General features: G+C 46.9%; 1 protein-coding gene across 1 annotated transcript in view; it reads right to left on the bottom strand.

Moving 5' to 3' along the window:
- macf1a (microtubule actin crosslinking factor 1a) overlaps positions 1 to 12,700 on the bottom strand; it is a 74,782-nt gene that overhangs the window by 12,904 nt on the left and 49,178 nt on the right. The window contains exons 59-78 of the mRNA XM_086136148.1: positions 11,345 to 11,506; positions 11,095 to 11,265; positions 10,322 to 10,488; positions 9,024 to 9,183; positions 7,925 to 8,251; positions 7,353 to 7,437; positions 6,949 to 7,175; positions 6,658 to 6,864; positions 6,297 to 6,524; positions 5,146 to 5,364; positions 4,740 to 4,943; positions 3,465 to 3,690; positions 2,613 to 2,839; positions 2,299 to 2,421; positions 2,057 to 2,158; positions 1,850 to 1,951; positions 1,470 to 1,643; positions 1,206 to 1,361; positions 364 to 561; positions 108 to 236 (exon numbers count right to left, since the gene is read on the bottom strand). Of these exons, the coding sequence (XP_085992274.1) occupies positions 108 to 236; positions 364 to 561; positions 1,206 to 1,361; positions 1,470 to 1,643; positions 1,850 to 1,951; positions 2,057 to 2,158; positions 2,299 to 2,421; positions 2,613 to 2,839; positions 3,465 to 3,690; positions 4,740 to 4,943; positions 5,146 to 5,364; positions 6,297 to 6,524; positions 6,658 to 6,864; positions 6,949 to 7,175; positions 7,353 to 7,437; positions 7,925 to 8,251; positions 9,024 to 9,183; positions 10,322 to 10,488; positions 11,095 to 11,265; positions 11,345 to 11,506 (3,594 nt within the window). The remainder of the gene's footprint in view (positions 1 to 107; positions 237 to 363; positions 562 to 1,205; positions 1,362 to 1,469; positions 1,644 to 1,849; positions 1,952 to 2,056; positions 2,159 to 2,298; positions 2,422 to 2,612; positions 2,840 to 3,464; positions 3,691 to 4,739; positions 4,944 to 5,145; positions 5,365 to 6,296; positions 6,525 to 6,657; positions 6,865 to 6,948; positions 7,176 to 7,352; positions 7,438 to 7,924; positions 8,252 to 9,023; positions 9,184 to 10,321; positions 10,489 to 11,094; positions 11,266 to 11,344; positions 11,507 to 12,700) is intronic.

Below are 12,700 nucleotides of genomic sequence, written 5' to 3'. Positions count from 1 at the left end.
AAATGCTAGAATCTAGCTAGGTGCATGGTGTTGGTGTTTTATGATCCTCTCCGTGCTTGTTATTTCCATTTTTGCATCCAAAATCAGGAGTCATGTTGCTTAGTCACCATGTGCTGCTCCAGCTGCTCCCTGGCTGTCTCGGGGAGGCCTCCGGTGGGCTTGGCTGCAGACAGCTGGCTCTCTGTGCGCCTCATCCACTGGAGGAACTCCTCCAGTTCCCCATGGAAGCCCTCTGCCTACAAGCAAACATTGAAAAAGGGTCAAACTACTAACAAAGGTCAAGTCGTTTTTGAATCTCCCCCCACCTCCCCCCAAGAGCGGTGTATGCCATATACATGAAATAAAGTCAAATTAACATTTCACCTGGTGCAGGGCGGCTTCAAGCAACTTCTGCCGCTCCTGCGTCTTGAGCAAGAGGTTCTGCCAGCTGTGGTTGAGCTGGTCTAGTTGTTCCCTCAGGTGGGTGGCTTCGTCTCCCGGGGACGACTCCAGGAGCTCGCCGGCCGCTGCGTTGACGGCCTCCACCGTTGCATGGTGGGACAGCACGTCGTTGCGCAAAACCTGAAACAATGGATTCTGGGTTTTAGCCTCAGAAATTAGCTGAAAAAAAAACCCACTTGAAATATCGGTTTGGCTGGGTCTATCACCTTTCACATTGCTATTATTGAAAACAAGTTTTATTTGTTATTTGTTCACCTTTCTGTAATTTAATTTCTGTTGATGCATAACGATATTTGAAACAGTTTCATTCGAGACTGAAGTACTGTACCGATGATCCATCAATTAATTATATAAATATTGATTTTTGTAAAACAATTACGTGCACGCGAAGTGCAGGTAATATTTTTGACCACTTGGGATGGCCATCCTCGAATTCCACTGTAGTGTCTGTGACTTTGAGAGTGAATGCCGAGAAAAAGGCAGGGCCTGGTCAAGCGAGTGAGATAGCGAGCAAGTAAAGTTGCTTTGAAAAATAAATGTTGGTGGGGTCGGAAAAGTTGCTGCGGTGTCAGCACCGACTGAGCTTTTTAACGCCACTCTGGTCATAGTCATGTTGTTCGTGTTAGAAATGCAAAGCAGCAGTGACGTGCTTTGAGCTAACGAAAAGAAAGTCATTGTAACAAATTAATTTTCATCCAAATGAATTGCTCATTGCTACTCTTAGGAAAAAAAAAATAATAGTAATAATCAGGAGAGGAACGTACATGATGTTTGGCCAGTTCGATTTCGATGGCCTTGGGGTCTGAGCTGATTGGTCGCTGGGTGTCCAGGGTGGTGTATGTGTGGCTCAGCCAGGCCTGCAGTTCAGAAAGGGCGTGCTGGAACTGACCCAGGGCCAGCAGTGCAGCCTCCAGCTTGTGCTGCGGTGAGGATAAAACAGTTTAGGTGGCAGTAAAAGCAGCTTCTCTGACGTGAAAGTCACCTTGTTGGACGACGATGATGATCATCATCATGAGTGGTCCCCATACCTGTCTCTGGGTGATCTTGTCCCCCAAATTGTCCCACAGGTGGCGCAGCTCCGTCAGCGGCTCCTGGATCATATCGCGGTCTGTCTGGTCTGAAACTTTTTTCAACAGCAGCTCCCCCTGGTGGCACAGCTTCTCCATGTCGATCTGCTGCTGGTACACGTCCACTTTGTACTGCTGCTCGATGGAAACGCCACGAAAGGCAGATTTAGTCAGTTGGGGCCCTACTTTTACAACTAGGAGTCTTCAAACTATTAACATAGGCAATTAAATTCACTTTTTTGAGGACCCTCACTGGATTCATAGCAGGTGCATTAAGTTTAATTGATTCACATTTTAAAGACCTCATACCGAGTTCGGAAATGATATAACACGATGCCTACCTTGAGCTCCTCAATCTGATGTTTGACTGTTCCCAGGTCAGTGCCCACTGTTGTCATTTCGCACAGTTTGATCACCGCGTTGTCCAAGTAATCGAACATTGACTGCAAAATACACACAGTCATCACGACCAGCATCATTGGCGTTGGCTTCAAAAACGACACTTTAGAACAGGAATTTCATGATGTCATCTGAGCGTTTTCAGTCACCTGCAGTGAATCCTGGTACTGCACGGAGGCGCTCATGGCCTCATCCAGCCTCTCCATCCTTTCTCGCCACGTCCGGTTCAGACCTTCCCAAGCGCCGTTCATCTGAGGAGTTGCAAAGAAAAAAAAATAAGCATATGGGTGCATCACTTCAAAGTATCAAAAGGGTCTAGTGTTCAAGTCCTTTTTGAATTTTCGCACTGACTCTTCCGTGCGGCGCTGTGAACAAAATGTTGGCGATTCACCTCGTCAATGGTCTTCTTAACTTCGGGTTTCTCGGTTTCTCCGCAGGCGAAGATGAGGTCGGCCCCGAGGGTCCTGACAAACTCCAGTTCCTCCCTCAGGCCGTCAGTCTCCGCCTTGATGGCCTGGACCGGGCAAACATTTGTCAATTAAAAAAATATATATAATAATCTTTTGAATTAGAGGACTTTCCTTCCATACTGGATACAGGAGAAGTCAAAAACTGTTAAACACACTCAAATCAAAGATTCATCTTTCCTTTTTATGCACCACAGCGCCTCTGCTGGTAAGGAGTGCCTACTGTACATTCTCCTACCTCGGCGGCCTCGATCTGCTGCTTGATGAGCGAGGGGTCCACGCCAGGGTCCTCCAACTCCTTGACGATGTCCTGCGAGTCGCGCAGCGTGCTCAACAACGCCGCCATGTCTGCCCAGAACTTGCTGGCCAGGTCTAGCACGTCGTTGAGTTTGCTCTCGCGCTCCTCGGCATGCTGGCGAATCTCGTCCCACAATGAGCGCAGGCGCAGTAGGCGAGAATGAACGGCTGGTGGGGCCATTGGGGGTGGAGGGCGGGGGGGTAGAAGAGATCATCTCAGAGAATGATTTCACAATCGGCATCATTAATAAGTATCAACTAAGCCTTCATGATTTTGTCAGCTTTGCTAATTTGTTATTCAGGTTAGCATGCTAACTAATAATCTTGTTGAGCCTCTTGACGGTAGTTTGTTTACTGAATATAGTCATTTATGGAGCATAGGCTAATGATTGTGTACATGCTACAAGAGTGGTGTTGAAGTGGTGAAGATGGCACGACTGTTTTATGTGTTGCGTTGTATTATTTTGTCATTTTATGTGAAGTGTTCTTTTGATGGCGGCGCGGGCACCCGCAGCGACTCCTCTTGTTGTCTGTTGTCTTTTTAAGAGGGAGGAAATTTCATCTGTGCTGTATGCACATACAGCACATTTGACAATGAAGTTGTACTTGATACTTGATGTTTTATGATGCTCTGTTTTCAAATTTAACGGTGGTGATTGAAAAAAAATTCCGAACCCCTTTGGAGGGGTGTCAGTTCTTTACATATTTTCACTATTTGTAGCTTTTCCCACATACACAACCGAACCAAGTGGGCTCCTTCGTAGTTTGCACCTTCCCGGAGGTCCTCACTCACCCTGGGCAGCTGGATCATCGTGGGCCGCCCGGCTGATGAGTTCCTCTCCTCGGGCGCAGAGGGCGGAGAAGCTGGGCAGCAGTTTGTCCAGCTCCAGACCCTGCGCCCGGTGCTCGGCCAACTGCTCGCGGATCTTTTCCACCTCGGCCGCCACTGGAGGCGGCTGACGTAGGCGCTGCACGGCCGCCTCCAAGGTCTCCAGAAGAGGGTCCATCTTATCGTGGAACTGGAAGGATTTGGGGATTTAGCTAAATTGACTCTGTTGCCCCTTTTGGTTTAAGTAACGAAGTTGAATGCTTTATTTGCCATGTTCTGCCTTTTAAAAAGAAGTTAAAGCTAAGTCCTACGTTTAATGTTTCGATCTGTCCAGCTAACATTCTACTCACATAATGAAATCATATTGATTCATTTTGCAAATGACACCTTCTTTGACATTTTCTGCCTTCTAAAAGTCCATTTAAAACAAATCCCATCTGAATCTTCAATATTTACAACATCGGGTTGGTAAAATAGAAAAGAGTTTAGCTCTGAGCCTCACACTTTACACCTTTTGTTTAAACAATGCAGTAAAATCTTGATTAGATTTTTTTTTCTAAAATCAATCAAAAGCATTAAATCCATTGCTGTGGATTTCCATCAGATTGTACAACTAAGTCACACACAGAAGAATACTGTATAAACTAGGACAAACACTAAATACTTGGGCTAAGTCAACCAATTTTTCTGCAGGAGAAGGCGTGCAAGAAGGAAGCAGTCCGTCTTACCTCCACCAGCTGGGCGACAGCAGTGAGCAGTGACCATGGAGAAAAGTGGTGGTGGTGACATGCGGCGACAACACACAACCGACGGGGCGTGACGGCGTGGCGGACGGGACAAAAGGACGTGTTGGGAGACGGTATGGTTACAGGACAGACAAGGAGGTTTAGGACACAGTGGAGGTGGATGGACGGACAGACAAATGGAGGTTGGATGGAGGGTGGAGAAACAACACAACCAGTTAAATTGGACACATGCCTCCACAGTGCAAAAAAAATGGACAGCGGCAACCGGAGGTGGGAATCACTCCCATATGTCATAGGCGAAGAGAAAAAGTCTACACGCCACTATTTAAATGTCTTAGCCGAGCAAGTTCTAAAATTGTCAAACCCACCTCTGGCAGCAACTTATGAGCTCAAGCAAAATAGAACAACACATTCAAGTCTTGATCACAATCACCCCAAAAAAAACCACAGTCGTGCTGTTGAGCGGTCACACTTCTCTCGAGATTTGTCCTACCTGAGCGGATTGCGACACGGCCTCGTCCAGCAGCGCCGCGCGACTCTTCACCTGCTCCTTAATTGCCAGGTAGCGGCGCTCGGCTTCGGCGTAGCATTGCGTCACCCGCGGGCCCTCGGTGGCGCTCAGCTCGGCCAGCGGGGGTCCGATCTTCAGTAGCTTGTCGATGTGCGGCTTGTGCTCGGCGATGGACTCTCTCAGCAGCTGAACGTCAACATAGAAATACAAAAAAAGGCCTTTTCACGATTTTGGGGGGAAAAATCTGGTCGTTAAGCAAACTCGGCAAATGGAAAATGAATGATGTAAAATCGGGACTTTGAAAAGTGAACGTTATAATGGTGGAAACGTAAACGGGGTACTATTCAAAATAGTTCTTCCCGTTATGATTGGAATTAGATGTTTTTACCCTCATCTGGTCCTGCTGCAAGCGCAGGGTGTCCGTGTCGATGGCGGGTGGCGGCAGCTGCCCAATGAGGGTCTCCGTCTCACCCAGCCACGGCTCCAGTTCCTCGTAGGTCTCCCAGAAGCGGGCCACCAGCACCTGAGCCTGCTCTAGCGCCGCAAAGCGCCCGCTGTGGCTCTGGTTGACAGCGTCGTAGCGGGCACTCAACGAGTCGGTCTTCACCTGAAGGAGAAGAATGTGTACCATAGGAATGAAAACGTTTTTTCAATGTATTATTTTTTTTAAAGTAACGGTGACTTCAAGGTGACTTAAACACTCTTTCAATCTACTACATGTGCTATATCAGGGGTGGGCAAACTACGGCCCGCGGGCCGGATCCGGCCCGTTGGTCTTTTTAATCCGGCCCGCCGAAGATTGGTGCACAATTAAGGTTTGATTGCATTCATTTCGTTTGGACTTGTAATGACAGGTATTTCAACACCAGGTGGCACAGTTACTTCAAGTTGCAGAGCACAGGGAGGGAGGGGAAGACGAAGAAAGAGGTTGAGAGTAATGACCATGGAAGGGAAAGTGATATGTATGATTAAATGAAGCGGGTAACAAAGTACGAAACATTCAGGAGACGCCTGGCGTCGGAAAGACTCAAATATACGAGACTGAAAACCAAGGAAGCGATTCTGACTCAGTCCGATTCTGGCAATTTCCATGCTCAGAGTGAATTGCTTGTGGCTCGAGTAAATGAACATTTCCTAGAATGGTTTGATTGTTATCATGTTAAAAACTTTCCGCAAACTGGACCGCTAATAAGAGTCGGAGAGCAGTCAAATGTGTAGAGCGTGAACAACAGGGGGTTCAGTCCACATCCTTGAGGAGAACCGGTGCTGAGTGTGATGGTGGAGGAGAATGTTACATTATTACTTGCATACAAAGACATTGTGCTATCTTCTTTATTTTCTATTTCTATTTCTAACTTTTGGCGCGGCCCTCCACAATATTTTCTGCTTCTCATTTGGCCCCCCCGGGAAAATAATTGCCCACCCCTGTGCTATATACACATAGATTTAAGTTTTGTTTTGTTTTTTTGCACTGGTGCTTGGTGTAAAAAGTTGTAGAACCACTGGTCTAGCTTATAATTGATGTGAATTATAAGCTACCTTCAGGGCATCCTTCTGGGTTTCACTGCAAGTCTCCAGAATGTCGTCCCTGGTGGAGAGCAGCTGGTCCACGGTGTCCTTGTGGCGGATGATGTCGATGTTGAAGGCCTTCTGGACCTGAAGCTGGGCCACCGTCACATCAGGCTCCAGGCTCAGCGGGCCCAGCGATGCTAACTTGCGCTCCATCTCGCTAACCCAGGCCAGCTCTGCGTCCACCGCCTCTTCGAACTGTGATCACAAAGGAATGCGGGGACAGCCGTGTCGAAGTAAAAACACGATAAGGTGATAAGAACTAGAAACAAGTGGAAGAAGTAGAAATATTCCAGCGCAAGTAACTGTGTGGCAGTTGAGACCGCACTACCTGCTGCGACCTCTGGATGGCGGCCTGCACGAGCTGCACCCGCTGTGTGATGGTGTCGTCCGCCTGTCTGTAGCGCTGGTTGGCGTCAGCGACCAGTCGGTCCAGGCCCTCGCGGGCTCGCCAGGGCACTAGATCCAGCAGGGCGCTGCCCACCTCATTGACGGTGTCCAACACCAGCCGCTTCTCAGCTGACACTTTCTTCAACTCCTACAAAATCAGACGACAATATCAATAAATACAAAGAAAAAAAATGATAAGACACAACGTAATCTTGTAATTGAGAAACGCTACCTTCTGTCGTTCCTGGTAGGCGAGCGAGGCGTCGGGCTCCACATCGTTGAGCTCTGCTTCCACGGTGTCGAGCCATTGGTTGAGGTCCTGGTGGGCGGCGGCGAATCGCGTGGCCAGCTGCAGCGCCTGCTCCAGCGTGCGCAGCGCTTTGCTGCTGCCCGCGGTCATCTCGGCGTAGCGAGATTTGATGCCGTCGAGCTTCTCCTGGATCAGCAGGACCTCTTCACCTGTGGGAGGAAGACCAGCTGGGCAGTCAGGTTAACCAGAACCAACAACTATTTAAGGTTTGGATCAGCGAAGACCAACAAAACCAAGAGCTAACGAAAGGTTTGGGGAACCAAGGACTGCAGAAAGAACCAAGAACCACTGAAGGACTGGATATGCGAAAACCATCGGACACCTACCTGTGGTCTGCTTGAGTAGTGCTTGTCCGTTCTTGATGGCCTGGTCCACTGTCTTCTTCCTGCTTACAATCTCCTCGTTTAGAGACTGAAGGACAAAAAAGGTCCTTTACATCTATATTGTGTAAAACTGCCACTTTGATAATAAAAGACTGAATCATCAGCAATATTTGATTACATTGTTTAGGAAAAAAACAGCTCCTAAAGATTAGATGTAAATGTATAGTTTTATACATTAAAGCTAAATACAACAGACCTGAATTTAATTCATGTAATATAATGGATTTAAAATAAGACGCTCACATAAAATTTCAACATTGAATTAAGTCATTCTTTCGCATACCACAAGAGGGCCCCCCGCATATCACTGAATTAACTCATTCAGTACCAGTCAATTCTGGACCAAGTCTGAAAAGACGTTTAAAAACGTCTTTGGAATTGAATGAGTTTTTCAGTAACACTGTATACTCTTCGGCCATTACTTTATTCCTTTTTTTTGTTGTTGTTTTTTTAAAGTCCAATTTTTGCAATGTTACTCCGGCTGCTATATTTTTCTCTGCCCGTCGCGGTCGTACCAGCGCGTGCTTGTGCTGCTCGGCCAGCGCGTCAGCCCGGTAACAGTGCACCGAAACCAGCGCCAGCCGCTGGCCCACTTCAGCCAACCAGTTGAGAACCTCCACCTCGTCCTCTCCAAAAAGACGAGCGTTGGCCAGCGCTTGCTCCAGCAGCGCCGCCCGCCGTGCACACCACTCAGAAAGCTGGGCGTGGCCCGATTGCACCGCCTCCACCCGATCGCCCAGCCAATCACGGTCTGATGCGCTGCTGAGCGGAGCCAGCGATTGGCTAAGGGAATGCAGGCGGGCCACGTCGGACTCGCGGCCGCACACGTCATCTTGGATGGCCTGGGAGGGTTTTGTATGTGTGTGTGTGTGTGTGTGTGTGTTTGATGGAAGGGGATAGGTAATGGAAAAGAGAACAAAAGATGGAGACAAACAAATGAGCATGCAGATGAAAAATCATAAAACTGAAAATCATAATGATGAATGAAAAATAACACACAACAATATATAAAGTATAATTTAAAGCCCACAAATGGGAAACCAATGTATATGAAGTTTTATGGCTTATGTTCCTCTTTATTCTATTTTTTTTCATAGACTCGGTGTATCCTAATTCTATTGTATTTATCCGTAACGTATATACATATATCTCAATCACCATTCAACACTTTGATCTTCAGATTTGTATTGTTTAGACTATATTTGAATTTTAATCCCCCCTCATTGTTGCCATTTTTGTTAGTATTTTGGTTGTACTATATAATTTATGAGTGTTCATATGTGAAATTTGCCGCTGTGGCAATCTAACGCCGCCCCGAGATAAGTTTAAGAATTAAGAAGTAGCTTGAACTTCAATTTAGCTAGCTTTCTACCTAGCTAGCCATCTAAGAGTTACAGCCAAAAGCAGGCATGGTTACATTTTTTCATTTATTCTGGCTGTATGAAGTATGAACGAACACACTGATATACTCAACCTTTAAGGCCGTTACTGTTTTAAGAATGATGAACAACATATACGAGGTTTGTGTGTGTGTCAGCCATTTTCACATGTCACCCTGGCTCTGTTGTGAAAACCACTTTGGAGCATTCTCAGGAGTGTTTTGTCCAGCGGTACCTTGTGTTTGACAATCTGCTGGCTGATCTTGGCCGTCTGGGTTCCCATAGGCTCTGCGGAGCTTACGCGCCTCTCGGTGGCACTCAGCCATTCGCCAAGCGGCTCCAGAGCCTCGTGGAAGTGGAGCGCCAACACCTGCAGCTCTTCCAACTGCCTTTGCCTGACGCCGAAAGATGGGGGAGAGGATTTTTATGGGCATTTTTATTGGCCTCCAGCTGTTTCAGAAACGGTTGAAGTGTGTGCGCATAAGATAACCGTCGACACAACAAGAGCCAACTTATTTTTATGTTCTGAGGCAATTAGAAGGTGTTAAGTAGGTGTCAGAGCAACACGTGGCGCAATAACCCCCGATTAGGAGGCCATTCTAGTCAATCACAAGCCTGAAGAAAGTAATTTGTTCAACTTCTTGAATACAAAAGGAGCTAAAGGAGACAAAAAACTGGGCAAAAGACAATGCTAAATAAAAAAAGTTAACTCTGTCTACTCATAACGGACGTGTTTACAAAGTTTCACAGTGCCAAGTAAAACTGGCTACAGGGGCTGAATTTTTAAAAACCAAAGTTGGTTGATTGTTCCGTTTTATGACGGGTACTCAAACTTTGCCAACCGCGGTCCGCCCAGACGCAATGCTGAGCATTAAAACGATTGGCAATTTAAAAACATCCATCTGTCTCGTACGGTTGCGCCACATTTGAGAGCAATCGGACAAAAGCTTTTCGGAGAGAGTCCTGAAGAATGACTGGAAACAGACGAAATTAGCCCAAATGGTTGATTCAAGGCAAAACGTCTGAACGTTCTGTCTGTGTCTTTTCAGGCATGGCTTCCGGACACCTTTTTGGGGGGTTTTGTGATACACATGCCTACCACATTTCATATTGCAAAGCGGAACTAGCTTCGGGGGCTGATTTGAAAAAACAAATAAATGGGTGAAAGGTGGTACCCTTTTGTAATATTGAAAGGCCTTCTAAATAGGCCCTTTATTTGGTCTCAAAATAACAATGACAAAACAAACCAATTTCAAGAGGCCCTTTCTTTGTTTCGCAGCATTTTGAGTGTTTCAAGAGAATCCAGAGACTTCATGCTCATCACAAGCCGACCAGATGTTGCATGGCCCACCCCGTTTGCAATTGTTTTGCCTTCTGGTGCGTGTCTTTGCGTGATGACCTTGCAAACAAGTTATTCGCCGCAGACACCAAAGCAAAACAACAACAACAACAACAAAAAAAAAACGCCTTCTCTGAAGCGTCGCCTTCAAAAACAAACGAGAGGAACCCACAATTAGGCCTTGGAGCCGGTACCTGGAGCTGGCCTTGTCCAGGAGGTCCCTCCATCTCTCGGCAAGACTTTGCAGCTGCATCTGGATCTTCTCTCGGTCCTGAGCGTCAGCGGTGGATGAGATGCGCTCGCCCTCGGCGCGGATCATCTCCACTGTGGGCCGCCGGTCATCCAGCAGCCTCTGGAGAAGCTGGACGGCCAACATAGGAGAGTGTAAGAAACCAAGCGCCGTGTTCATTAAGAAGGAAAGGATTCTCATCTCTCTATCGTCCAAGTGGTGGGTGTAAACAAATGTGATTGAGATCCAAACGCACTCCCCAGGTCACAAACACAGGAAATGGATGTTGGATAAACACATGAGAGCATTACTCGACTGCTCCATTGTGGTTCTGTGCTTGTTTGCCCGGTCAAATAGTTCCATTCAATGCTGAGCAATTACATCAATGAGAAACAAATTCATGAAGGACGATCAGTTGGAATAACACGTCGTGATAGCAATCACGGAATGTCATGTGGATGCCTTGTGGATTTTAGCAGGATTGATAGCAAAAAAAAAAAAGTTCAATACAATTGTTAATTTTGCCATCAGAGTGACCTTATTGGCTGTCTGCTAAGTGCAATTATCTTCCAATTTTTGTCATGATCACCAACGAGCAATTGCGATGACCCTGTGATTATTCACATACATTGGCGGTTGCTCGATGATCATCAAAACAAGCAATGGTGACGGCTTTGAGCACGAACATTGTGTTAAATTGTATGCATGTATGATTCTTTTTTACTATGATCCTGGTACCTTCTGCTCTTGGATCTGGGCCTTGACCACTCGGTACTCAGCCGACGGCGGCTTCTGATTGGCCACCAGCTCCTCTGTGTCGCTCAGCCAGCTGAGGAGCGGCTCCAGTGCGTCCTGGAATTTCCCACAATGCAACAGGGCCTCCTGCAGCTGGGCGATCCTCTCGGCCACCTGTAGGAACACACGGATACAGTTTTGTTTCCGGAGGTTGGTTGGTATGCAATTTTTCTTGCGTGGACTCTCTCGTTACCCTCTTGTTGAGTGAGTTCCATCTCTGGTTGGTTTCGTCCAGGTCATGCTCCAGCGCCCGCGTGTCCGTGTTCTTGCCAGCGCTTTGGATCAGACCCTGGCCTACGGCGTTGACATGCTGCAGCTTGACCTGAACGCCGTCCACCTGCTCACGTTCCAGAGCCTGATGATTCCGACACAGAAAGAGTCGAGTGAAGTCAGCACTTTCCAGTCACGTCATGAATAAGTTGTAGCCAAGCAAGTCCAAATTCCTACAACTAAATGGCGGGCGACTCGGGTCCGACTTGAGTCAAGTGACACGACTCGAATTGGGGGCTATTAACTCTTTCATTCCACAAGACGTACTTGTACTTCTTTTTAAAATTAGGCCCCGCCTACCAAGGACGTACTTGTACGTCTAAGTCTTTTTTTTTGCGTCATCGAGAGGAGGAGGGTCTGATGCAATCTGTGAATGAGAATAAGCCGTTTGCATTGTAAATCATGTAAAAAAGCGACCAGTAGGTGGCAGTGGTGCCTCACGTGACGGAAACGCATGCTTTTACAAAAAGCTCTTTTTCTCTGTTTTTTTGCCCAGGAATCGCCATTTCTATGAAACGTAGACATTTTGTAATACCGATTGCTGAAGAATGGAAAAAAATATATATTTTTCCTGCTGAAAGAAGAGAGTCCAAACTTTATGCTTATATAGCATTAGAACCAAATATTCTGTGGGCCTTGCAAGATCAGTCAAAATCCAGTAAAACGATTGAGGGGGTTGCTCCAGTGAAAATGGCTGCGATTGAATGAGTTAATGGCTCGCTCGGCTTCACTGAAAGAAATGACAACTGCCACATAGGAAACGGTTGCACATGCACCCCTATCATGTCTCCGCGTATAGACGCCACCTATGAAATGACAGACGCACTGAAGACAGACGGGGGGACGGGGGTGGGGGTGAGGGGCGATAGAAGGGGTTTATTGGTCGACGGGAGGCGAGTAAAAGGGCTCCCTGGAAAAAGATAAGTCGCCAACATTTGAACCCATTGCGTCGGCCACAAATACCTGAATACATATGCACAAATGTACAACTGTGTGTGTACATTTGGTGGACACCAAACAGGACAACGTAGAATCTAAGTAGCGCCTGTATACAAGAGTAGACTGTCAAACGAGTGATAGTACGTCATATCTGGCGACTATTTTGTTGAATAAACACGAGGAAATACCAAATAAGGGACGAGTCTATTATTCATTGTGAGGAAAGGGGCGGGGGGAGACTGTACAGAGCAGTCATGGCCGGAATGCAGTGTCCAAGGTGCCCCAATAATCTAAGGACAAAAAAAGGATATGGATGGAATAAAATGTCATTTTATGTTGT

The sequence above is a fragment of the Hippocampus guttulatus genome, chromosome 18, assembly GCF_054856545.1.
Source record: "Hippocampus guttulatus isolate MCC_2025c chromosome 18, RoL_Hgut_1.0, whole genome shotgun sequence".
Lineage (NCBI taxonomy): Eukaryota > Metazoa > Chordata > Actinopteri > Syngnathiformes > Syngnathidae > Hippocampus > Hippocampus guttulatus.
Note: the sequence above shows the minus strand (reverse complement) of the source record. Positions and strands in the feature narration are given on the sequence as shown.